The sequence below is a fragment of the Coccinella septempunctata genome, chromosome X, assembly GCF_907165205.1.
Source record: "Coccinella septempunctata chromosome X, icCocSept1.1, whole genome shotgun sequence".
In the NCBI taxonomy this organism is placed as follows: Eukaryota; Metazoa; Arthropoda; class Insecta; order Coleoptera; family Coccinellidae; genus Coccinella; species Coccinella septempunctata.
Window position 1 is genome coordinate 701,667 of NC_058198.1, and position 27,662 is coordinate 729,328.

At 38.1% G+C, this 27,662-nt stretch overlaps 1 protein-coding gene across 3 annotated transcripts in view; it reads right to left on the reverse strand.

Moving 5' to 3' along the window:
- Positions 1-25,026, reverse strand: part of LOC123321761 (zinc finger protein basonuclin-2) — a 97,917-nt gene extending 72,891 nt beyond the window's left edge. For 2 of the 3 annotated variants that reach the window (XM_044909505.1, XM_044909503.1), the window contains exons 1-2: positions 14,216-14,530; positions 3,053-3,238 (exon numbers count right to left, since the gene is read on the reverse strand). In XM_044909505.1, the coding sequence (XP_044765440.1) occupies positions 3,053-3,238; positions 14,216-14,251 (222 nt within the window). In that variant the 5' untranslated portion in view covers positions 14,252-14,530. Of the gene's footprint in view, positions 1-3,052; positions 3,239-14,215; positions 14,531-24,900 lie in introns of those variants that run through there. The other variant, XM_044909504.1, reaches the window with a different exon arrangement.
- Positions 25,027-27,662: the final 2,636 nt, after the last annotated feature.

Here is a 27,662-nt window from a genome sequence, read left to right on the forward strand (position 1 = left end):
TCTGGATCGTCTCTAAGTATACCTATACTGGAAGCTGAAGATTTTTCGGCTCGAAATGGTCCTGTCCAGTGCATCGGTAGCAATCTCAGCTATTAGAACCGGAATACCTATTTTGTTTCCCTTGAACGGTTCAATTTTTGTTTCACTATTTCTGATAATGGATCCACGGCATCAAAATTATAACCCAACTAAAGACGAGAAATCAAAAAAAAACTGGATTTTTCTGATGGCAGTGCCTATTCAATATGCTGAATCAGACTTAGAAAAAAGAAAACAATTTTAGACCCGACCAAGCCTCAAACTGAAACCATACTAAGACTGAAAAGATCTCGCATGAACAATATTTTTTGTCCGATGTAGCCGAGACACAACAAAATAAACAACGATCAATATATTGGTGGCATAACATGGCGGTTTTAAATGTTAACCTCACATTTTGCTCATGAACTTGACCCAAAGATCAGCCTGATTGCGGGTAATTATTCCAACATTTCAACTGCTTCTGTTCTGGTACCGTAAGGCAATATAGGCACGGATTTCAACACGGAAGGTGCTTTCCCTGTTTTCCTGGTTAGATAATTCTTCCTGAGAGGTATTGCATTCGATCCAATGATAATTTGTGGAATGGTTTCATGAGCGACCGGTATAGGAATCGTGCTCGGATACCGACTTACAGAATTCATTTATGTGATTCAACATGAACATACACTCAATTAATTGAAATAATCGACCCGCGATCGTTTTGAAATTATAACAGTTCGGGATTGCGTTTCTTCTATACCTACTACGAAGGGAGAAAACTGATCGAATGAAAAATGATCATGACTTTAATATTCAATGAATCTTACGCTCGAATGAGACACTGGAGAAAGCGAATTTTGTTTCCGTTCTCATCCAAATCCTTGATGGACGTTTATTTCAATATCCAATGAATAAATGTGGAAAACCTTGAAGGGGAGTGACACATCGCAAAAGGATATCGACTAGATATCAGTTTTCTCTAGTCATCGATGAATTCATTCAACCATTGAAAATTAGTGGATATACATACATAAATTGAGGCTTGAGCTTTTGAGACGATCCAAGGGCCCCGTACTTGTATGAAAAGCTATTCTTCAAGGACCCTAGAGGAGCGATGACAGTCCAATGATGAAAGTCATTAAGGTGAATGTCTGTCTAGTGCCAACCATTGTTCGGAAACTATTCATGTCATGTCTTTGTGTCAAATGAAATATTTTGACACCTCCAGGTTTATTAGCAGTTCCCTGAATTGATAATTCTGCAATATGTGACAATGATATTCACTTTTCGAGGATGAAGACCGTCTTTTTCTTTGTTATCGTCGACCAAATCATTATGGGAAATAATGATTCAACATTATTGTGTTTGAACTCGGCTTCTAAAAAACCAATTAACGAAGGATACCTGGCTGAATACAGAAAAAATGATTAATAATTTAATCGACACACTATGATATATTGTCACGAAATGGAACATTATACATGAACGATTAATCAGTCATGAATATATTATTAGTATGTAAATGATTCTAGCTAGCGAGAGATATATTTATCAATGAGACTTCTGGGAAAAGATTCCTTGCACCATATTCATCTCGATTCCTACGATAAATCATCGATAATATATACAGAATATCCTACTATGTTCGGAACGATTTCACTACGGTCACAACTCCCTATATTTTATTTAAAATTAATGATTGCCATCCTTAGGAAAACAAATTCAACCAGAAATTCATGACCTCAAGTTTCTTATCACCAAACTAACTTTACCGCTATGAATTATTTTTCGTGAAATCATAAATGCAATGCGACTAAATTGCCTATGATGATGATCATATCTCGAAATTCATTTGATATCTATACGGGTCAATGTGTATAGTCATCAGTATTTCAGGGAACTGTATACTTTTTTCCACTAACGTTTCGCAAGATTCGTTTTTCGTAATGATGAATTATCGAAGGATAAGATACATCTGTTCGAGCCTGTATAATGAGGGACAAATAATTATCATGATCCTTCAAGCCATGAAGGAATCACTCCCTGCACCCTTTGTAATGCACAGGCCACGACCTCGTGCAGACCGAAACGTGGAAATTAAAATACCCCACAAATCGATTGCAGTTTATACCAAAAACATGTCATTAAACCTTCAAGCCCGAATCCCATCAAAATGAAACAAGGCGTTTAATGGAACGTTTGGTGGTAGCGTGTAGCGATGGTGACATGTAAAAAGGTTGGCATTTCTCGGAGGCAGAACACTGCTTGTCGCAACTATTTTAACCATTGCATAACACGTATCTACTAATCTAGTTAACCGAGGTCCCTCATGCTCGTCCCACATGTCCGTCTTTCTTGCGACCGACACGTCTCCAACTAATGGAATTTTTTATGACCAATATCAGATGTAATAATGGTTCATGAATATAAATCGAGCCACTAACACTTTGATCGACGTTATTTCCCGTTGACATTTCCACGAAAATTCGTGACAGACGATGCGCTAGAAAATGTGCTTCGGAACTTGTACCAGCGATATCATCTGGACTCATTTACTGAGAAATCCATACGTGCCGCCGGCTAACCTATCACGTCTCAGTGCGAATAACTAACACCTCTGCATACCATGGAATTCGCTAAATCAACATTTTGCCATATACCTTCTGGAAGAATGGAGAGCACCAGCTAACATTGAGGCATGAATACAAAGATATGTATAATAATACGCCAAAATCAATCTAGCCACACCTTCATTGAAGGTTAACAGCAGAAGAAGATGCTGATGAGTACCGTTTGGACTCCCTTATACATAAGTAGGAGTTGTGTTACTCTGGATAAGGAACCATGGTCAGCATCTAAGTTTCCTTAATGGAAATGGCCTTGCTGAAGATGTGACTTTCACAGTTGTGTGGAAGAGTTGGTCTAACCCGCTGAAAATGTTCAAACCTGTAGGTTGTACGTGCCTAGTATCATTTTACGAAAGGAACAACCACAGATCTAATGTTGAGTACTCTTATAACGACTCACTTACCGTAGCTATTTTCGGAGTTGGTAATATCCTTTCACCATTAGTTTTTGCGTCACTTTGTGAAGAGCCCTTTACTGAATCAACTGGTGCAGTATCTGATACTCCATTAATGTACCTTTCAGAATCTTCCATCGCTGTTTGTAGACAGGAAGTTTCGGGCTCTGTAAACCATGATGCCACCGAAGACCACTGAAAACAACACAAGTACAAACAAAATGAATATGCATAATACACCGACTATAATATACTATTTGGTACATTGACAGGATCTTCCAGTTTCGAAGAGACATTTCATTTCCCTTTTGACTCTCAAATATGCAAATATCTCAAATATTTTTTCCACTGCGATCTGACGTGTTGCTCCAGATCTCAGTTTCCTTCTTTCAAATTCAATTCTATATAAAGCCCCCATAAACCCTTCCGAACAAAACAGTTTTATCGTAGAAGAAAGAGTTTTCCGATCACAAAAGGCAATTGGGTATTAGAAAGGCTGATTCTTCGGGAAATAAACCATTTTAACAATGGCATACTTATAAGTGATATTTCCCGTAAATATAATGGGTAGGTTATAACGAAGATCGGATGCTATGCAAGGGTTGGCACATAATTATTGGGACCCTTTTGTGGAAGGGTTAATATAGAAACCAGAGGGTGGGAAACGCGCCATATTTGATCAATAATTGAGTTAAACAACTGACGAACGACGTACTTATAGCATCCCTTTCATGAGATGGGCCAAATACTATTCGTCTGAAACTCACCCTTCACTGCTTCACGCTTGATTTCAACTCTCTCTCTTCAGGCCAGAATTTATGAATACCAATATTCTTCCGGGATGATGAGCATTCTTCGAAATTTTCGAAACCGAATCATTGTGGGCAGAGTTCTTCTTGAATATAATGATTTTTTCTATGTGAATATCTTTTCAACTTTGAGATGAGTTAAAAATTTTGAATGTTGTAACCCACATTTTATTGATAGGAATATCTATTCGATTTCTATTTCCGCAGAAGAATCCACTTTATTTTGTATTGAATATAATCAAATATCCAGAAAAAATCTCAATCTGTTTGCTATGTGATCTCGGTTGAATTTTTCAGCGAAAGAATCTCAAAAATAAATCCGATGCCGATGGGTCATAGAAACATCAACGATGTAATAGTAAACAGAGCAGCAACTTCATTGCAAACACTATAAAATACGTTGATAAATGACAAGAAGCTATTGAACCCACTCATAAGAGTGTGCTGAATATCAGGCGGGTGGAAGTATTTTTGTACCTCACTAATGGAACCACTCGACACATTATCAAAATTATTTTAGTGACACATATAGTACACGTGCATGATAGTGGGTATAAAAATATACGGTTTCGGTCGGTAAGAACAACTCATATGTCATATCTGACTCCTCTTTCAATCATGACAATATAAAGACGTGCATTTCATTATTTATATGGGGTATCTTGAAAGGATTCTTTGATAGTTCCGAGAGAATAGACAATGCATCATCTGGTGCATAGGAACTTCCGGAAATATCCAGCATCAGTCATATACTGAGTGTGTTAGTTAACAGCGCTGAATGAATTAATTAATTTTCATTCCATGGAATGAATGCCATTTTTCACAGAGTACCTACTTCGAATATGAAAAGAGAAAGAAGAATTCCATGACGAGGGGGAGGTTTTTAGTAAAGTAGCGTCAATAATTTGCTTACATCGAATTCATTACGAAGCTTCAAAACAATCCCTTTGGCGATATTCTCATATTAGTCAAACCCGTGGACCCACATAATTTTAGCGCTTGTTTTTGATTCCACCATAATTTAGCCAACGGCCAACATCCACTGAAGGGTTAGGTAAACTTGGGCTATCTATCCAGAACAAGAGACTGGAACGTGGGATGAATGTGGATACCCCCGCCCGTTATTTTCATTCTGCATATTGAATTCAGCCCTCACGAAAAAATCTTTATCAGACTCTTTCACCGTATCCTAACGTTCGTCAGGTTGCGATCATATGAAAAATGTACGACCTGGAAATATAATTAATGCCTTCTCGATGGGGGTATTTTACATGCTTGGAGTACCCACCAAAGGCATCATTTGCAATATTTGGACGCAATTCAAGAGGCGGAAGGATTTATTGAATGTCTAGTCATGAAGAATGATCTAGAATCTCTAGAATCGAGGAAGCTGGATAGGAAATGCTCTGAAAAGATTATGGAAATGATGCCAGCTGTGGACGCAGAGAAAGTACTACAGAACGATCCCATCCTTTCGCTGTCGAGCTGTCAATTCGGTGAAATTCCATCAGAAGTCCTTTTTCTACCGAAGTGGATAGGATTTTCGTCGGAAGACATTTTGAGGCATCAACCTTGCCTTTCTGGTTCTTATTTGATAATCAATGATAGCGTGAAGACTGTTTAAATTTGAGAAAATGGGTTGAAAATGAATATCTATTCATTCATTTCCCGAATCTCAGCATATAATGGGGTACAATTTTTTTCATCTGGCAGTTCAAGACTTCGGTATGGTCTCATGTCAACATGGAGCGAAAAGATTAAGAGGTGCCATGCGAAACAATCAAGCTTATTCAGCGAGAAAATCCGTAACGCGAAAAAACTAGCAAGAAGTCCTGTCTGGCCTCATCTTACAGTCGTTAAGACAGCGATAAGTCACTGTAGCATAGCTGGATGGGATCGTGTCCCACGACATATTTATGGGCAATCGATAAACCAAGGCATGTTCAATTGAAACTACGGCCAGCAAACTCCAAACACAATTGTCGGGGCACGTTTTAAATAGCTGTGTGTTGTGTTGTTGTACGAAAGACATACAATATTATTGAACATACAACGTAATTATGGAAGACGACTTCATCAAATGGATCCCGGAGGAATTTTGAACGTTTGGCAGCCTTTGAGTCAAATATTCGCGGTCGAACTGCTTATATTTATTACGATCTGTTGGTGGAAAAGCTTCAGTCAGCTGATAAAATTGAGATACGGTACTGAAATTCTTGTTTAACCTTAATTATTTCATTATACCGAAAAATAATGAATTTTTTTTGGTCCGTCCCTGTTCATAACTGATTAAAGAAACGGAAACTCTGCTATTAAAGAAGAGTCACATCTAATTCATCGATACGACGACACTAAACGTTTGTCAATTAACAAGTCGAAAGTGTCCAAGACTCTAAATATCTTTTAAAAGTGTTAATAGGAGAGAAAACACCCTAAGTGATTCTGGCCTGACTTGACTGAGCGAATAGGTCGTTCTCATCATTAGTTTTGACATTCAATCGTAATGCGAGCCTAAAAAAATAAAGGATATTCCGATTCATCATTATAATAGACGTTTTTATCGAAGCAAAAATTTATCATGGAATACTTACAGTCGTTTTGATTCAGATATTACACTTATGATTTTCTGATAATGAAAAACTTTAACTATTCAAAATAAATGATTTTCCGGGCCCTACAAAACCTCAAAAGTAAACTACCCTGTGACCAGTCAGAGCCATGGAAGCAGTCCTTTCCCCTGACTGACTTTTCAATGCGTTTTTTGAAATCTGAGTTGCGTAGAGTAGACCGAAAATTTCAGAGGGGGTTCTAACATTTTTTCTTGTTGGACTCCTTAGATTTATTTTATTAAAGAATGGGCCAAAACTGGCTTCGAATAAAAATCGTTGGATGCATATTCATTAATTCATGTGACGTTCACGTTGACCGGGGTGGAAAGTCATCATAATGTAGTCAACAAAGGCTGAATAATTTGAAAACTAAACATTCGCAACCTAGCCCGGTGTATCCATAATATTCACCGTCTGGCTCATACAGAAGATGAGGGACTTCGGGTTGATTTTATTTGCTCATTTGCGGGTTTTTACGTTTATAGGTGGAGTCCAATGACGGGATTGTCATTTCGTCATTAACGCTTATCGGTTTCGATCTGAGTACCTTTCGTAACATGCTGTGTAACAGAATTGAACACGCCCCTCAGTATAGAAGCGTCACTAATGTTCTTTTCGATTTCGATAACGATCTAACTCCATTAGGTGTATTTTGTTATAGGCTGATGCTGAGGATCGTCTTGCAGAAAGATGGAGTAAATTGAATCGGTGCGCGCAAATGGTGGTGGTTATTTCCTTTTTGAATCCTTAGCAAGAAATATAGGGCGTTACCATTCTTTTCTTATTGTCGAAATAGTTATCGGGAGGTATTAGCTTTTTAATAGGGTGTTCCATCTAAAACTTTCCTGAATTTGAGCACAGTTGGATTTTTCAAAACCCTTCGGACCACTTCATCTTCCCTTAAAGTTTCAAAGAGATATATTTCGTGTGAAAATATGATCAGAGTTCCCCATTCCTGGTTCCCGCCAAAAACTCTAAATTTACAAGTATTAAATCATTTTTTACGACCTTTGGAGATCGTTCATTAACACATCGAACGTGTCGTTTGTTTGCACGTTGGCTATATGGCGACTCAACACCCACCACGTGATTAATAATTCACTTGAAATCACTCGACAGACCAGGTATTGAGACGTCGCCTACGATATATTGTGTTGAATTAACCCATCCACAATTTTTAGGTAGCGCTATGGTGTATAACAATGGGGATCTTTAAGCCTACTGCTAGGAGAATCAAAACGTAGCAGTTATTTAAACAACACACCCTATGCTAAACAACTTCTCCATCATCTCCTTCAGAGACTCCAATATTTGTCGTACTTTCTACCTCTAGCACTTCCGAAATGAATCTAAGGGATCAACAAATACTAGAACAAATACTTCTTCATTGTTACCTTTTCATATGATCAAGTTATGAGTTCATTTATGAGCTGAGATCGTTCAAAAGTCGAAGTATTCTTTAGAATAGAACCATCTCCATAAACAAAAGTGCTCAGATTAAAACTCTCGTGTGTCAACGAACGATATTTCATAAATTTTGAGTCCTGACAGATCAACATGCAGGAGAGTGCGGTAATCGCCATTTTGGGGATGCACAGCGTACATTATTCGATAGGTCCATAATATTCAATCATAAAGTAATAAAATAGCGTTCTATTAACGAGGGCATGTGATTGTTGTATCCCCCAAGCAGTGGAATAGCCCTGTTATTCTGCTCAACCCCTTGTCAAATCTCTGCCTTCCCTTTTCTCATTTAATAAACCCTTCTAATCGCCATATGCTGATTCAATATGGGACCCTAATTGAAACATGTCTACTTGGCAATTTTTCACCCTATTTGCATTTCAAGTTCGTCGGTTCAAAATGGAGCCTTGAATATACAGCACGTACAATACGACCTGATGTATTGAACGACTATACTTATTGCACACAATTTGAGTACATTCGGTATTCGTAGTAATTACACATAATCATTACCTTGCCGTATAGCAGGGGAGTGAATTAGCTATAGCTAAATCGATAGGCTGGATTTGAATTATTCAAAATGATCCAGATACATCCTTTTATTTTCACGTATACACAATAGATGTACATATATGTGGATTTTCTTGTGAAAATATTTCGTAATCGGTACCTGATAAGGTCGATTTTAATGAAACAAAACAATCAACATTTCCTCACGCCACCTATTTGAATATAGACCTTGATGGAACAATATTGAATCAAGTAAGGACATTCAGAATGATCCGAAATGATAAGGCGAGTCTTCTAAATCTCTCCGCACACACCTACGTAAACGGTAACACTCAAAAACTGATCTTGAGCGACAGCACAGCTTTCTACTAATTTGCTGCTTCACCGGAAATTGAATAAAACTGTGCACTCCATTCCGGTAATGATATTCTCCTCAGAACAGGCATCGATACAGGTAATGGATTATTATGGCTTTCATGCATTCAAAAGATAAAATGTTCGCACGACAACACATACTAATTGATACCTGCGATCTTATTTTTTAATTGGAATTTATTACTTACGTAGAATCTGTATAGCCAACCGCACCGGGAATGATAGAAGATAATAATAATGCGAATACGAGGCATGTCGTCGAACATATTGCTTCTTTCGAAATACCATTTGAAAAACGTTCATTGTTTTAAGTTGACCGTAGGAAGAACCATCGTTTTGACAACATCTCAGCTCCTTCAGATCACACAATTTGAAATAAATACTTTCAAAATGATCGAGCCTCAAATATAAATGAGAGAAAAAGCGAAGAAAAGTTATCCAACAAAATTTCACAGTAAATTTCTGCCTATCACCATTAAATGCAAGTTCCAGAGGCCAAATCCTTTCGAGAAAATCGAGAGGGGTTCCAAATTCTGCTCGGTGTTCACCTTTCGTTCGAAAACTATCTCCAAAAAATAAATAATTTCAGACCTTAGCAGTACAGCCCTGCACAAGAGGACGCCAATCGAGGAATTACCAGGTGCGAGCCATATTGTATAATAAGTAAAGGCGGATGATGAATTATTGGCCGAACTCAAACAAGTTCGTCGGTGGGTCTTTTCTTTTATACCTGGACCGATAAGATATTGTTATTCGATTTCTGCCTCCTAACCCCTCTTGTATTTTGACCAAATATGAATTACATCGATACAGATTTATCGTTAGTGTTCATGCTCCGACTGAATCATTAAAGAATATCTTTTGGGAGCATTGTGAAGCCGAAAATTTAAAGAATCATCGAAAGCGAAGCAGGAAGATCTACTGGATTCGATTCTGAGCGTTCTGAGCCTGTTTGCATACAACACCAGCGGGGGAAATCGACCATCTGCCTACGTTCGATAATATAGCCCTTTTCTCGATTTTTTTGTGCCAAGGGCGATCGGGCTGATTATATAATGTCGATAATTGCAGCTCAATGGCCAGACGCCATAGCAAGGACTAGAAAACATATGACAATCGAGCACGAAGCTGTTAAACCGCATTCGGAAAGGGCACAACTTCTATTGTCCCTACTCGGCTATAACTTGGACACATGTCCAGTAAGAAATTAGCATTTTTATGTTTCGTGACAATTCCAGCCAAGGGCGCACATATTTTGGGCCTTAGGCACACGCAGTTCACATGCGACTGCGGTACAATTAAAGTCGAGGTACGACATACGGTGTGATATGTTGACAGGACAATGATTCCTTGGCAACAAATTCATTCCGGACTTTCTTGGAAATTAAGATGCACCTTTTAGTGTGCTCAATTATTCGGATTCGAAGCTTCGGGCTTGAAACTCACATTCGCAAGATGCTTCGCTAAATGCTTCTCGCATGCGAAGACATACGAGTTATTATGGCCAATGAGCATGGGTGTTTTTCCAACTACTACTGAGGGTGTGTAGTCTTCAATCAACGAAGGAATAATTTTGATGAAGACCCTAAGAGGCCTAAGCAACCTACAGAGGTGTGTACGTAGAGACGTGTTTCAGAGGAATTGGGGTGTTTCAACCCCTGATCCGGATCTGGCGACCTTATGGAGGTGGCGTGTTAACGTAGTGATAGACAACTCCTTTGTCCTTAACACGACTAGCGTGAAAGATTGCATTATACAACTGAAACCTATAACTAATCAAACGGATGTTTGTTTTCTCAACAGTTCAATATGTGTCGTCAGTATATGACTTCTCAGCACGCACTTTTTGCACTTAATTGAATGCTTCTTACTACTGATTTCGTGTGTTCAGGCTCATGTCGAACGCGATTCGAAATTACCGGGAAGATATTCGATGATTATTGGAAAACCCCCCTAGGAGAAGTAAAATGAAGCGTTCCCCCATTTTCAATTCCTTCACAGTAATTCAATGTGTCGAAAATTACTTGAGCATTTTTCCTATGTTGAAGCGCAATCGATAAAATGATTTTATTTATAACTTGACTTGGTTTGGACGACCTCCTCGTTGCCGTAGAAATGATGGAGGCAAAAAGCAGACCAGGAAAAAACGTTCCTAGTGTACCGTATCGAAATTATGAAATAATCAAGTAAAGCATGTTCACTTGTTGATTTTTGAAGAACGCCTGCGGTTAGTCTACCGACATAATATCGGACAAGTTGAGCATTGCCATCTGCATATATTAAACCAGCATTTTAATATAACTTACACTGATGATTTATATACGGACAATGTTTAATCAACCTCTATTTAGGCACGTTTAATGCTAATTCACTCAAATTTATTAGCGTTGAAATTGGCGATTATCGCACGTCCCTTTTCTCAGCCCTGTTATTTATTGTACTTCTTCAGAACTTTTTCTATTCCGCGGAACAAATTCATCAGCCGAACCGAGGAATGAACTTCGCAGCTTGAGACTTGACAAATCATTCAACGGTTCATCCTACCTTTGTCAAATTCGGGTTGGTTTATGATTATAATAAATTTCCTTCTGTCATATCAGATCTTCATTTTCATCAAAGAAAATATAACGTATTTTCAAAAACAACGCTGCAAATTTCACATTTTTGTACTTCACGAATTGAATAAATAAGTCAGTTAAAGGAATAGCTTGTCAAACAGCTTTCTGTCTATCATTTCTTCAAGATTCCACCGGATGGGATTAATGAATGTTTGAAGCAAATAAATTAAAGGAGTAACTATGGCTTTTTATAAGCCATCAAGGTTTAATACGAATTTTATAATTCATGTTACGGTCCGAGAGATTTATGAGAACTCATAAAATATTGTCAAAGATTCCCACTTTCGAGATGAGCTACCTCAACTTATTAGTTTTAGAGTCGTGTAATTCGTTCAGAATGAGAAAAAAAAACATAATTAATCACACTGTATATACAACTCAGCTGCTGAAGAATTTGCTGAGTTAGTTAGTTAGTCTTAATTAAATTTCGAAAGTGAACACTGAAAAGGCATTCAAATAACATCGTTTTCGCTATTCCATTTGAGAGATTGAATAATTTTTTTTTATTTCTCCTCGAAGGAACAAGTCCTAGTCAGGGTAATCTTGAAGGGACATAAGATAAGATACTGTAATATGTAGCTATATCTAATTTTTACTTCATTAGAACGTATTCATCTACAATAATGGCCAATAAAAGCTCTCGAGGATTTGCAGTATATTCTTCCCATAGTGAAGTAGTCGACTGCAGGATTATAATCATGGTATTTTAATGCTTTTTGATAAGTCATAAAATTTGCTGACGACTGCGAAATACTGCTTGTATTGAGGAAGGTTCAAAGTTAGGCCAACGCATGAAAAATGGCGTTCTTTTATTTCGATGTTCATTGGCAAAAGGGTTAAAACGAATAAGAAGTTGTATTATGTATGGCTGGCTCTCTCGTTAGGAATCGTCCGAGAAAGAAAAGTCTATGAAGTCATTCCGTCCTACCAATAACTACTTTATCTTATGTACTCTGCTATCAGTTATCCATTTTCTTCTTGTTTCATTCAACCCCAATCCAATTTTGATCTGTAATATTCAGTTTCGAAGATTGTTAGGTTTCATCATTCCGTAAGTCGAGTGTGTAATTAGTAGAAATGTGAGGAATGTTTTTCATTTTGATTTGCTGTGTCCTTTTTCGAATTATACCTTGTACCTCATTTTTTTGGTCTTTGCTCTTTTATTTTTTCACTCCTTCCCCTTTTAAGTGGGGTCATCTCTGTGTGGATGAATCTCAAGATAAGGAATAATAATTTATGTACCATATCTATGATTCTCTCCCTCTTCCACATAAATGATCTTTTTTTCATCATATCGAATACTTTTCCCTTGGAACACCGTAGGTTTATTTTCGATAAAGTCGAGTAGCTACTTGCTCGCTTCATTGCTGGATTTGCTCGTTCGTGGGTAAAGTTGAAAAAAGTAACCGAATGGCGTGTTGAGTTTGTGCTTGATCGGCATAGGATGCCGTCCCTGATTTCGCCAAGCGAAAGTCTAGTAATTGCTGGTGCTCGTCTCTTATTTTACACGCAAATCTCTATTAAATGACAACTAAATCGTTAACGGACTATATAATTTATAGAGATAATTTAACGTTGTTTATTACAGGTGACTCGAATGTATACTTCGTTGATAAAAAACTGAGCAATAAAAGTATCTCCCGATTGAGTATTTGTAGATTATTATAGTGTCTGGGCGCCTATTACAAGAAGTTGAAATTGTTTTAATATCGTTCATTGAATGAATCGAATTACATATCCCGGTTTCTTCGGAGAAGCCTACATCCCGTCTTGACATGAGGGAAAATAAAAAAAACTCGAAGACTACTATGTTTCGAATGACAATCTTCGATACTGGGGATAATGGATAACAATTACCTTATGTACAGATAACTATGCGAAGGAGAGGTATACCAGAAAGAATAATTTCGTGAAAATTCACCATATTTTCCACTTTCGGAAAGACCAAAATCGAAATTTAAATGCCAGTGCATTTCTTGGTTATTGATTCAATATCTGAAATGGTTTTTTATACAAAAATACCTTATTAACAAGCAGACCGAGAGGCAGACTTGTGTCAAAAAATTGACCTATAATTTATTAATGATTTACTGTACCTTTCGGATGCGAAAAACTGCCCTTAATGTTTGGATAAAACGATGCTAATTTTCAAAGAACAGATTTCAAGGCATAATCGTTAATCAAAAATTGCTCCCGAATATTGACCAAAATTTTCATGGATAAAAATGTTCACGGATCTGAAACTGGGATTATTTTCCTCAAAAAAATTAACCCTCACCGCCTCTTGAAATTGATATTCCAAAAACAATTCACCTTCATAAGTTTTAGATGTGGAAATTTTAAGTCGATTATAAACAACTCTCAAAAAGTTGAGCAGAGCTAGTTAACTTTTATCTTTACATTATTCAAGGACGCCTCTTCGTTAATTTTATTACTTTTTTGTGGGTGAATGAAATTTAAAGAAATAATTTTGCATAAAACATATAAGAAACAAAAAGGTTTATGCAATTCACATAGAATTCGAAAATAGTAGTATGAATTTCTGTAATTTGAAACACTCAAAGCAATTCGACTTCGAAAAATTTTTTCAGTAGATACCTATCCTCCATTTTCTCATCTAAAATTGATTTTCTCATACACTTTTAGAGACAAAATAATTAAAAATAATAAAATTGATTGAATGATATTCCGTTCAAGCATGATGAGCTTTCATTTCACTTTCGAGAATTTTCATAGATTTCAAAAAGTACCCCAAATATGTTAAATCGATTTAAATGCAAGACTCACGTTCATGAAACCCCCGAAAAAATTGCTACTGTTCATGCTACGGAGTCCGTTCGAGAAGTGCCAAATGTCAGAATTGTATTTCACTCAACACCTGATCCTCCAATCGTAAGTCACATGGCGGGTCAGATCAAACTGTCAAATCTCGAACAGAACACGACACGTCCGGGGAGATTGGTATTTTACTCCTATGGTGTTGGCACTCATTTATTAAAAGCACATGTACATGGAAAAACGTGAATTTGCTGAACAGTGAGATGTTCTGTTCGTCCGTTCCAGTTGCCGACGTTCAGGCAGGCAGTAAGAACTAAAGTAGAGTGTGGATCTCCCCTCTGCCTGCCTTGTTCGATTCCAACCGAACCGCCGCGGCAAAAAACGAAATTATTCAACAAGATTATCCGCTAATAAATTCCTCGTACTCGTTGTACATGAAAATGATCAGCGCCTAAGGAACTATAGGTGTTTTATCGTTTTTAACCGTTTATCTTTTGAACGCAACCGATTTCAGTCGCTTTCCGATCCTCTCTGCACTCTATGACAACTCATCTTTGTTCTTAGGGGCCTAAAATCACCATTCTGTTCATCTACTCATTAAAGTAGAAGAAGATTAAATTACCTCCCTAGGGTATGGTTTTCAAAACTGCATATTTCCATAATTTTCAAAATATAACTTAAGAAGCAATTCCAACAAACACCCTAGGACTTTCTTCAGCCCACACTTTTTTCTGTGGCTCCTTTTTTTCGCACATTTCCAGAAATAAAACTGAACGAAGAACTGAGCCAAAATAGACCTAAACTGGATGAAAACAAAATTTAGGATATACTACTTCGGTTCCTAAAAATCATAATCGGTATCGTTTATTACCGTTCGAGAGTACCATGGGTGGGTTGACTTCAACCCATCCGAAAAGCCGTGTGAGAAAATAGCAACTACTTACGTTTACTCCGTGACAACCGACAATGAAATCAGTTTCAATACAAACGGAAATTTTTATGCAAATCAGGCTTAGAGATACCCTCCATGCTAATTTCGTGTTCCAACAAAATATATACATCCTCACAAATAGGTTTCCATCATATTCGTATTCAGATTAGCGTTAATTACAGCGACTATCTTCAATGAGAAGGTCACACGTAACGAACACAGGCATGAGAACAAATTTTCGTTTATCTTAAAAGCTGATCTCCGCTGTGTTTCGAAAGCTTTTGGGCAGATATGTCTAGGAAAAAAAACTTGAGGCGACTGTCGTGTCGCTGAATTATTAATCTCAGATTTCCGTGATCGAAATCGAGGTACATTTCGTTTATTCCACCAGGATATTTAATTTGTGTGTATGTGAACGATCATAGAAGACATGTGAAAATTTCATTAGACATCCTTGAAGAATCTTAATGTTGAAATAATCGAAATGTATGGGACGTTTGTGCTGATGAATTAGTCTCACAAGAGCTTGTTTCTAGGATACGATGTTTAGTTTAATTTCGGTTACACTTAGCATTTTTTTCTTCGGATCTCTGGAATCAGACCTATTGAAGAAAAACAGAGCAACAGTCCCACGAGGGTAGTGGACTTCTCCAGTCGATTTTTATCAGGAATAGCGATGACTGATATCATTTTTTATGAATATCTTTGTGGTCACTATCAGTATTTTGAGTTTTCATCGTTCGTACTGGTGGGTTCTCGCATTTCTAAATTCTTGAAGGGGTGTCGAATCTGTCCAGGTATTTCACCAGGATTATCGATTATATTCCAGTTGGCACTACACAGTCCTCACCATCTTAATTTTATGACGTTTGTACCAACACAACATGAATTTTTTTCGAAATTTGACCAAAAAATGAAGTGGTGTGAAAATATAAATATCACTTGAGATGGTCAGTTCCCATTTATAGAGGGGATAATGCAGAACGAGGTAGGAGGATCTCTTGGTTGGAAATAAAGTAGGAGAGGAACGAGAGACTGTTCATCGGATATTAACGCTGCTGGCTTCTTATCTTGGAGATGAACGTTTTATCTCGATCTATTTTTTTCCTCAATAGGCTTCAGTTTGTATCTGTCACCCTTTGGGTTGTTATGATTTTTCCTTCGAATCGAATGCTGATTTTTCACTATTTTCTACTTTATGTTGAAGTCATTTGTGATATCTCAGATCCAATGATTTAAAGTCTCGATCATAAGGATGCAGTTCAGATGATCAAGAAGGATCCTTGAACGACGACGATTGAAGTTAATGGTTACAAAGTAATAGTTCATTTGTCGGTTAAATATCTATTATTAAACCTCCAACCAATAAATGACGGCAAAGGATGGTAAAATGCATCCGATAATGGAAAATTTCAGTCCCACCGTATGGATCGAATCGTAGGGAATAAACACCCAGAAAATATGTTCGGAATTTGCATGTAATTACGTTGTTTAACAAATTCCATTCATCTCATTATATTCGTTCTCTCTAAGTCTCGACCTTTGCATTATAAAATCATTTGCATGTGACCTGTGCGACTTGTTGGATTCGAGCTGTTTCCTGATAAATCGGGGAGGAAGGGGGCCAGAAAAAATCACGTTGTTGTGACTATGATAGGCCTGTCGCGAAATCTGAATAATAAATGTGTTATTCTTGCGAATTTATTAAAAAATTTGCTATGATCAATAATTATCTTATTCCAGAACTATAAATCCTTCAGTGTTATCTGTTACTATGTAGCTCATGATTTTGGTGGCATTTCAACCGATGTCTCGGTCATATAATGAATTAATCAATTCAGCGATAACCTAGGTTGACGAAAAAATCCCGTTTATTTTTCTCAATAAATTAATTGGAATATTGAACTGAACCTTTCGGACAAAGGGATATCTACACATGTTCTCCCAGAAATGCAGATGGTCATAGGAAATTACCATTCTACCATTTATTGTTGGATGGGAATCGATGAATGAAAATTTCGTTCCCGCGACGCAGACTGTACATCGAGATGTTCGGAATGATATTCCTCCCCATCTTCCCACAAGAAATGAAGGAACGTTTGGAATAAACTCACCATTAGCTGATGGGAAGCCGGCAAAGCAGCGCGGCGTTTCCTGTGTGAAGCTTCATTTCAATCGAGGGTGCATTACCAGACGGAGCTTCACGAAACTACGGGTGACCGTTCGACACTGGCACAGGGCACCAGGGGTCAAGGGTCGTCTGGACGCCGGGCGTGTCACTGGCGTCGTCACGACCTATGGTCCCCTCAGGAACGCGCGTGCGCAGCTCATGCGACAAGTGACAATCGTTCGTGCAGTGACAATTTTAATAGCTCCGCCCCTATATGCCTCACGCGGGTGTTGCGTTTCAAGGGGTGTATAGCGATTTTCCTCAGATTGGCCCGTTTTCCTGGGAAATTCTGGAAAACTCGGCGGATTTTCCACAAGGGACGCTTCAAATGTTTGGGAAAACGATAAAAGTGTTGACTCTTTCGAATGATAACAAGATATTCACATAGGGAAAAAAGGTGTAGGGAAATTTAATGGAGAAAAATTATGCACTTTAATCAAGGATACAGAAAATTAGTACTCTTTTGATTTCGTGGTTATAGCTCCATTTATGTAAATATGTTCCTTTGGTATACGTTTATTTTGGTGTGAATTTTTCCTTACTTTGTGATACGAGGTTGACAGAAAGTTATTTTTTGACTGATTACTATTTTGAAATATGTCTGTTGGAGGTCGCGAAAGTGGAAATTCTTTTGGTCGTTCTTTCCATCATTGGATTTCCACACTTCCTTTCTTTAGTAGGTATTATGTTGGGTACGTTTCCTGTTCGAGGAATGAATCAGGACCAAACACAACACTTTCTTAATTCTCAGACAGGGCGAGACAGAAGCAATCGATATCGAAGAGAAATAGACCAAGATTTCGGGTGAAGAGTTCAATTAGATTTCATCTAAAGACGTAGTGCTTCATACAATCCATGGATAATTGCAATTTACTTATCGTGGCTCCCATTTTTAGCATAGGAAATCTACTTTCTGACGAATGGAGGTTTTCTTGAGGTGCATTCTTGCGTTTGGACTTCTTTCTCTTTCGATAATCATTCGATTTTCCTTGGGAAAAAAATCTATTTTTGAAATGGAAATGGTCAAAGTTGGATAACTCCACCTTTTGCTCTTTTTTTCGCGTTTTTTGTTATAGGAGCGTACAGAAAAGCTAAGGACTACCTACTTATAGTAGGGGATGATATGAATTCGTTATTTGTACATGCTGTTTGTTTGATAATTCTTTCATTTCAATCGATACTGAACTTCGTTGGATAATCTAGGCTTCCATATGAAACCATATTTGTCCAGGGGCTCAAGGTGATCTTATCGTACCTTTGATACCCTGATCACTAGATTTCTAGACTTTGAAAGGGGTTGTGTTGCACCTTAAGATCTATTATGCCCATCAGCAGAGCTATTTTCGCATCTATGTCATCTACAGCTTGCCGTTTCAGAGTTCTAATGAACTCCACAAGGTGGTTGTGTCCTTGCCCCTGAAAGTTTCGCGTCCAAAGCTTTCTTTGCCTTGGCTAGCAATGGCGAGGCTAGAGTTTCATTTTCCTCCCCTACAGAATCAGCACTCGTCAGTTCCTTATGCTAAACCTTTTCTAACTAGATGCTTCCTTCCTTGTATCTTCGATACCCTGACCTGAAGATGGCTATTTTATCCAGTTCTCTGGATATCTATGTCTTATGGTAGCATATCCAATATGGAGCCTTCGCAATATTGTATACAAAAACTAGATTTGCTTTGCGTTCTTTTACACGTAGTGCTTGTCCTTCCAAACGTGGAGGACGAGGGATATATGAACAGATTGAGAAAAAGTTCATATAAGGTATGCTTCCTAGACATGAGCTTTCGATGGCAGTCATATCTGGTCGGTTTCATACATGTCGATCGTGGGGCCTCATCTTCAGACGGTATCACACCGAGCGACGTTATGGATTTCGTCTGCATCCGTAAAGTGAGTGTATCGCCCTCCAGGAGCGGTGTAACGATTGACGGTTCGGGCGACGAGGAGCAACAAAACGTCGTCTCCGGGCATGGCCTGACGCCGGCTGCATACGCTCGGTTCCACGGACGTGGAGCGACTCGTTTTAATGCGTCCTCCGCTCCAGCAGAGGGCATCCGACGACGGGAACCAGATCTCAAGGCGTATTCGACCTGCAGGTGACATTTGCGTCCGCCTCGCGCAAGCGTTTTGAATGTTGGTGACATCCCCCCCAGCTGGCGACATCACGACACCCTACCCACCTGTGCCATTGGCTCCAACACACCCAATACCTTGCAGTCATACAAACACTTATTTATCCAAATTTATGCATTACGGCGTCCTCGTCAAGGGTATACCTGGTGCTCAGGTGATGGGCAGGTTCACTTCCAGTATGAGCTCTCGATATGGACGACTCATACGTTCCATACCCTTTGAAAGGTTCTCACGACTTATATTGATCGTCACATGGAAATATCCATTTTCACTTTCAGCAATTTTTCCCATTTTGTATGGATGATGCTTCTCTCTTATCAGCAGAGTCTTATGCCGAACACATTATGAATGTTGTAAGACCCTTCATTAGCCATAAAAACTTCATATCAGGCTCTCTTTACTAAAGATACCAGATACATCAAATAGCACTGCCAACCCATGAGTAATGAAGGGTTGTTTCTGAGACAAGACTGCCAGGACCTGTCAATAAGGAACAGCTGGAAATTAGTCTGGAGTTTCTCTTTGGAAGTAAGTAGTACTGAACGGTGAACTTAATATGCTATGATAATCCTGTCTGAAGACCCTGATCTGAAGAAGTGGTTTCAGTATAGTGATACCACTTGGCATAGGTACCTACTTACTTGCCAGGAAAGGAGGGCAAACTCCATCTATTAGCATTTGCTCGGAAACTTTCTGTGGTATAGAAAAATGTACCTACAAGAAAGAGTTTCTTGAGAAGGGAAAACCGAAAGAGAATTACTCTGGAGGAATCTTCCTAGACTGGAACACTCCAAAGAGTTCCACTGCGAGATCTAACAAGTATATGGATCTTAGCAAGATCCTTACTGGATTCCTTACATGGCAGTGCCGCCTTGTAGGAGGCTCATTATGAGAATTGGTCTAGCAGAAACTGACGAGCGCAGATTTTGTGGAGAAGGGGAAGAAACTCCAGATCACCTGGTGACAGAATGCCTCGGCATCTTTAGTCGAAGCAAAAGATGCTTTGGGGGTGAAATTGCAGGAGCGATTCCAGATACTGGAGTTCACTAGAACTCTGGAGCTGTTGACTGTTGCTCCAGTCTTCCTGGTGTGTTAAATTAGCCACTAAGCTCTTACAATATCTTTAGACATCAGGCACTGGAACCTTTTGTTGACAATAATCTCGATGCAACCTAAGCATCTGATATCTACTGTGTCGAGATAGCATGGAATTTGTTTCTGTTAGGAATGAGTAAGGTGTACCATGCATTAGTATGGTTCTGTTGGAAGTAGTCGAAAATATATCAAGCTCAGTTATACTTATTTCTAATTTTTATGATCAATAGCTATATATCTATATCTGATCGACTTACAGGTACCCGTATACTGCGTCTTTGAAGTTATGGTTTTTTTTTCGCGTAACACGTTTGTTCATAACACTAGATCTGAACTTCTTCGTATATATTTTTTAAACGGGGGTGCAAAAACTCGACATTATAAGAAATAGTTTCAAAGAATTCTTCGATCCAATATCAAGATCTGATTAGGAAAAGGAATGGGATCATTTCGTGGTTGGGAAACCTTTTTCGAATTTTGTATCCCTACTTTTAATCTGAATCGTGGTAGTGACCTGAAGATAATTGCTGAAAAAAGTCAGGGGTTCCGTTGACTGTCAGTGTCGACATCTATGAATCGAACGTCTCTACTTAGGGTCCTGCTAATCTGCATTATCGGCAAACTGAGATGAATAAAGCTGCAGTTTTTTACTTCCTCCTATGATACGATATGAAATGGACGAACATAAACATTATTCCGAATAGAATTCCTATTTCAATTAATCCTCTACTCGTAGATAATAAATTAATTGCTGAGAACAATGATTCATGATGATTTATTTGAACTTGAAATAAGTTATTGGATTTGCACTGAAAAAAAGCCAAGTTCAACTCGAATATAGGAAAAATGTGAATGATCATGTATTGAACATCGAATACCTCGAATAGTTTTCCATCGAAATTCCACAGTAATGGATGGGCAGTTCTTTCCACTCTTTTCTTAATTTTTCATGAAAATTTCTGAGATTTAACATTTTTTTTAGAATGTTGGCTCATGATTCCACTTTCTGTTAGTAAAATGGCTCGATTCTGATTATTTTTTCTGATGTTTTCGTAATCGTCTAGAAATAAACCAATCTATCAGATTTCCTTTCTGGATTAATTCGGACTTGATGGATGATTTATGTTTAACTCGGCAGCATTTACCCAAAAATTGCAATTTCAGCACCTTCCCTACAAATTAGAATGAATCATTCCTCAGTAGACAGGGCGACGAAACATAAATGCCTGATAATCGACTCGGTCTCGTCCTTCACAGAGACGACAATGATAGAACGCAAATGTCGTTTTATCTGAGACCCAGGTCACGACATGAAAAAATTTCATTGGTGATAATTCGGTGATATTTTGCTTTCGAATTCTGATTGGGACAATTTTTATTGCTTTAGATTAGTGGCTGTTGCTATCGTCAAATTGGTCATACCGACGCAGGAATCGGATGATCTCTATTGGCAGGTCGAAAAAATGGAAGGGGGGAATTTTTATATGAATTTTAAATAACAGGATAACAGAGAATTTAAATAAGGTATCATACATTTCGAATAATCGAAGATGGTGACCTTGAAATCTATCAGACGTCTGAGGAGTAGGTTAGAGCCCTACATACGAGGGGAACATTGACCCACATAGAAAACAAGGAAGGGTGTAACAATGATGTAAATTGCGAAGAGAGAGAAGGAGGAAGCGTATTGCCTTTTATCCTATATATTTAGAGAATCGTAACATTGCTAACATTTTGTACGTACGAAAATAAGTAAAATATCCCGCGACACTTAGGCGATGCTATTTTAAAATGAAGTACTTATTCGATTTTATATAGACGACACACGGATGATTTACAACTCGTAAAATACGGTATTTTACTTGAACGAGGTCCGTATGTGTGGTAGGTTCGAGATTTAAAATAGGTGTACCATAACTTCCACAGCGAAATACAATAGCCAGCCTGCTTTTTCTTCGAATTTGTGCTGCTTCCATTGTATTTTCAGCAAACGTCTCGTTGTCGGTGGCTCTGTTTTTTCAGTCGAACATTGTTGTTGATTATAGCTTCGAAACTCGTGGCACCCATCTACAATTAGCCATTATTTTGACGCGAACAGTTTTTCTTCGTTTCGCAGTAATGAACCTTTTGGATGCTAGCTGGTAGAAATCTCGAAGATTGATTTTTTTTTTAAGCGAAAAATTTCAGTAGTTCGAGGAATCGATTCTCTGGCATTATACATTCTCAAAGAAAGATCGACAAGGAAAAAACGAACAGGTTGTCGACCTATTTTCAAGATATTCAATAATGTTGTCAAAATTCGACGTAGAACAACAACAATAACTGTTACATCACTCCAAGGTCTTGATAAGCACTGAAGAAATGAAAAAATGCAATCTCTTTCAGAAATATCGCAATACATGAGCGTTTATCAATCTGACATTGCTGCGAAAGGCACTGATATCACTGTTGTAGGAATGACATACTGTAGGGAGAAACATATGGCATTTGATTATAGTATGAATTTATTTTGCCAGAGAACTTGAGAATGTTATCGCAATGAGATTAGTGTGAATAATCAATCTATTCTTGAAAAGGACACGTTAGAATTCGATATTAATTTATCAAGCTGTACAGACTGCGACTCTCAGATAAGAAAGGATAGTAGCGAAACGAGTGGAAATGTTTTTAGGGAAAACCACCTCTTTTCGAAGGACTATTCACTCACTCTGTATAAGTAATTTGAATCACTTTTTTTTATTATCAAGCAATTTTTTGTCATGATTTGCCAGCCTTTATATCTGGCTGTCCTTGGCTAAGACAAATCCGCTACATCTTGAACACGATATAAGTAAAGCGAAAAGCTGAAAATTCAGGTCTTGTTATAGAAAAAAATTTCCTCGATGAAAAAGCCATAATTGTTGGATGGCATCGTAGGTGGATGTTTAAAAGAGAGAAGGTGCGCCGATTAGATCCCTAAAGAGTGAATATGTGCCTTCTCAAGTACGTTTTGCATCTATTATTGATGTTCCTTATACCGGCTTGAGTGAAATGAAAATTCTCGGCGTAGGATAGGAAAACTACGAGATTGCATATTGGATTTTAGTTATTAATACTACAACGCCACCTGAACAGTCATATGGAAATATTTCCATATATAGAAATGTCAGATATAATCGCATATCCAATTTTTTTTTTGGACAGAACCTCATAAAGGGAGTTTATCCATACTGAGATGAAATGTAAAGCCATTCCATATGAGAAATATGATTTTCGGACAAAGTATGGACAAATTACGAACAGGGCACAGTTCAAGACTTTCTAACACGACAATGAACAGTTACACATTCACGAAGAGTGACCGCTCCGGGCGTACTTGTCTTCATTCGAATCGAATCTTCTCGCTGGTCGCTCAAATTTGTCAGAATGATTCATTATGCGATTTAGATTCATGTTATATAAAATCTTATTTATCTTGCGAAGATCGCGAGGCAACTGCATAGGAATAGGAATCACGGTCAACGATATAGTGACCCATTGTATCGCCAAGGTTATCTCGGCTCTCGACTTTCTCGACAGAAATTGGCCATCTTCAATTCACCATGCTGCTACATGGGTCGAAAGTTGAATGAAGATCGAATGGATATGTGTATGTGAGGAAATTATATCCTATGTCTTCTGAAGTTTGTCGAGCTTCAAGTAAATATGTCTCAAATTGCTCGAGCACTTATAACCCTCATGAGATCATTAGGGAGTCTCTCTTGAGGCTTTTTTCTTTATAACTTGTTACCCAGTTGTTGTTTTTTTATTGTGACTTTCTTCATTAAGCTATTTCAATACATTGATTCGAAGAAATAATTGTGGAATCTTTCTTTTGAGTAATTTCCGTCAACCTATCATCTGTTGCCTTTCTGAACGATGTCAAAATTTGATCTTTCTTCAATACACCTTGGAGATGCTTCCCCAGACAGGTCATTGTGATCATCAAATGTTATTTTATGAAATGATTGAACTGTAATATGAGTAAGTCATTTTTTCTGTTAAGCAAAGTTTCAATGATTGTACTGAGATTGAAATAATATTCCAGTCGACTTTTCTTGAGGGGGCTGCTTTGTGAGCTAGGGGGATGAAGTTGAGTAGGTGAAGAAACACCTCTTACTTCATAAAATAATTGATGATTTGGAAGGTTTTGAAGAATAAACTGTGTTATTAAGGTACGTAGGCCAGCATAGGGAACAGTATGATGGCATTCCCTTCGAATATCATTGTCATAAAACTGTTTTTCTGCGGAAATACTTAATGGAATGAAATAATTGAACCTCTCAAAATCTCCTCGTCCTCCTCTAGGAAAAAGGTCAGGTAATCAAGGTGAAAATCGGAGGTACTCACTCGAAAACGAGAATCTGTTGGGTTTACCTGTTGCACCACCTACAGCTGTACTAAAGCACGTTAAATAGAAATGATCCAGAGGACGCGGTTCACGTAGTTGAGGTCGCGAAAGTGCCGTCAACCCACGATGGAGCCATTTGTCAAAACTGACATAACAATTGCGGATAGCTGCACGAAAACGTTTCTTCATACACGTGGTTTTATTTGAAATGTGTACGATGTGCGAATGCGCCGCAACTTGGGCGACAACCAGTGACAATCTGATGTTTGTTGTCCTACGGATTCAGAATATAGACTGAATTCCGTTAAGCTCGCGGTTTGTCGCACTGTCACAGAAGGCGTGCAGGCTTTCACTTGTCATTGCGCACTGTTCGCGATGGGACGATACTATATACACTTGATTGTGAATAATAGGTGCTGCGAATTCACCTGCTGAATTTATGCCAGCTCATTAAGGACCTAGGATACCGACAAAGCCAAACCGGCTGCTGTTACGACGTTTCTAGATTTCAGAACTATTCCACTTTTATCATTTCCTCATCTGCTTCTTGAAACTCGACAATCTGTCTTTCAATTATAAGTTTCCACTGCACCATCATCCCAGTCTATAGTTCCCAGATAAATTGCTCTTGTAGTTAGTGTGACGTTAATGAGATGATTTTGGTCCTTAGTATGTGGAATTTTTCTCTTCTGAAGGATGAAATCTTCAAATAAATGCAATTTCCTCCCTAACCTTCCATTTAAACTTAAAATATGCATTCAAATTCATAATGTTCGGAATCTTGCCCTCCGACCCTGAAGAACTTTCAACCAGGTCTGGTCTTCCAAGTCATGTAGGTGTCTGCCACAACGGGACCCTTATGATAGGAACTCATTCCTCGTCGATGTAATAGAGTAGCAGATTCAATTAATTTTAGCAGGTTATTAATATTTCCACGTGCGCTTTCACTTGGAGATGTTATCTACAGCCTGCATTTCGTTTTTTGGGAATCTTCTTTTGACTCTGTTCTGCTTTTTTTCGTCAGTAGCTTTGGTCCTTTTTTCAACGAGCTTCATGACCTCTGTTTTTCAAGGCTTTCTATAAAATCTTAGAAGACTTCGTGTTTTCCAAAAGCTAACCGAGTTAGTCGGTTTATAGTGGATCAATAATTGGGGTAGGTCTAGGAAGATCGAGCGTGTGAATGTAAATAATTGGAATTCCTGAAAAGAGTTAAGTAGGATAGGTCAGATCAGAGGCGATGTAACTAACATACATGAAAGCGAAGGTAGTTAACACATTCTGATGAAAGCGATCTATCGAACTATCTCGCACATAATTCAACAGAATATAACCATTTCGCCTGAAAATGATTAACGACTGTGATTTTGTAGTTGGATTCGAACACACCTCGTTCATTTGTGATATAAACTGGCATTGTGTTTGAATAATAGAAACACGAGGAAATTAATTCTTGCAACATTCTCATTGTTGATCACAACGTCATTGTGATGGTTTCAGAATACCACACAAACAGAGAAGGCCACTATCGTTCAACTGAATCTAGAAAGCCATTATTGTATAAATAAATTCCGATGAACTGACCAAGATGCTATATTTCTTGTATCGCCTTTCTTGCATGTGGGTGAAGTCGGGAGTCCAGCACTCTCTGTTGGAACTTGACATCATTAGATACTTGCGAAAGTGAAATATGCCTTGGGCATCTCACGCATTACAGGCATTGTCTCTGTCTTTTCAAATCTTTCTTCTTGGATCTTGACTTGCCCCACATGCGATTAACAGAATTTCAACACTCGGAGTGGCTTCAAATTAAAATCTTCGATTTGATGAATTATGCGAATCAATTACCTGCCAATAACCGATACGTTGTTGGGTAACTTGCACGTTCAATCTACAGAGAATGTGAAAAATTGTCTCTAGAAAGGAATCAAGAAATGACAAAGCGATAAAACGAATCTGGTTGCAAGGGGATGAGATTTCTTAGCAACTTTTCGAGGTATCTTTTTGCGTATTATATAGTGCAGTTACCGCGTCATCTGGTGATTGTGGAAAAAATGGAATCGAAATTATTTTCGTGGAGAAAAATTAAACTGATTATTTATAGCATGTCACGACGCTCTTGCTGGACATGGCTTTATATGAACAACCAAAGAGATCATTAAACTACAGGATGCAACGGAATGACTAATAAAGTGCAATCGTTTGAAATGCATACACAGGTTAATGGTGCTGCAGTAGAGAAAGTACTGCAATATAGGTACCGCTCAATTTTTCCACAATAAACATTTTATCGTCCGAACAGATGCTGTATCTTTATAAACCACGAGGCTTCTATGATCAGGAAACGGTCAACATTGTCCCCATATCATTCATAGCTGTGAAGCAGCCACTTCGATTATGTTGTGATTATGGACACTGTAGTTATTCATCGGGACTTACGATGATTTACGATATGTTATAAATCAAAAATTGATTCATTGTCTACTTAGAAGACATGAAAATCTCTTCTTCATTTTCGTAAGAGTAGGGGACTTTTTTCAAAATTGTGGCAACTTATTCTGCTAATTTTGATGGAATTTTCAGTAAAATCAATTCGTGGTGGAAAAAAACAGGCATAATTTGACGATTTGAATTAGGGTTGAATTAAACGAAGACAAAACCGAAATAATAATCAATCTGAGCCGGGCACACTAACGATTGAAATGTTAATCACTTACATAGTATTACATTTTATGTTATACGAGCAATCAAAGTGTCCAACAGC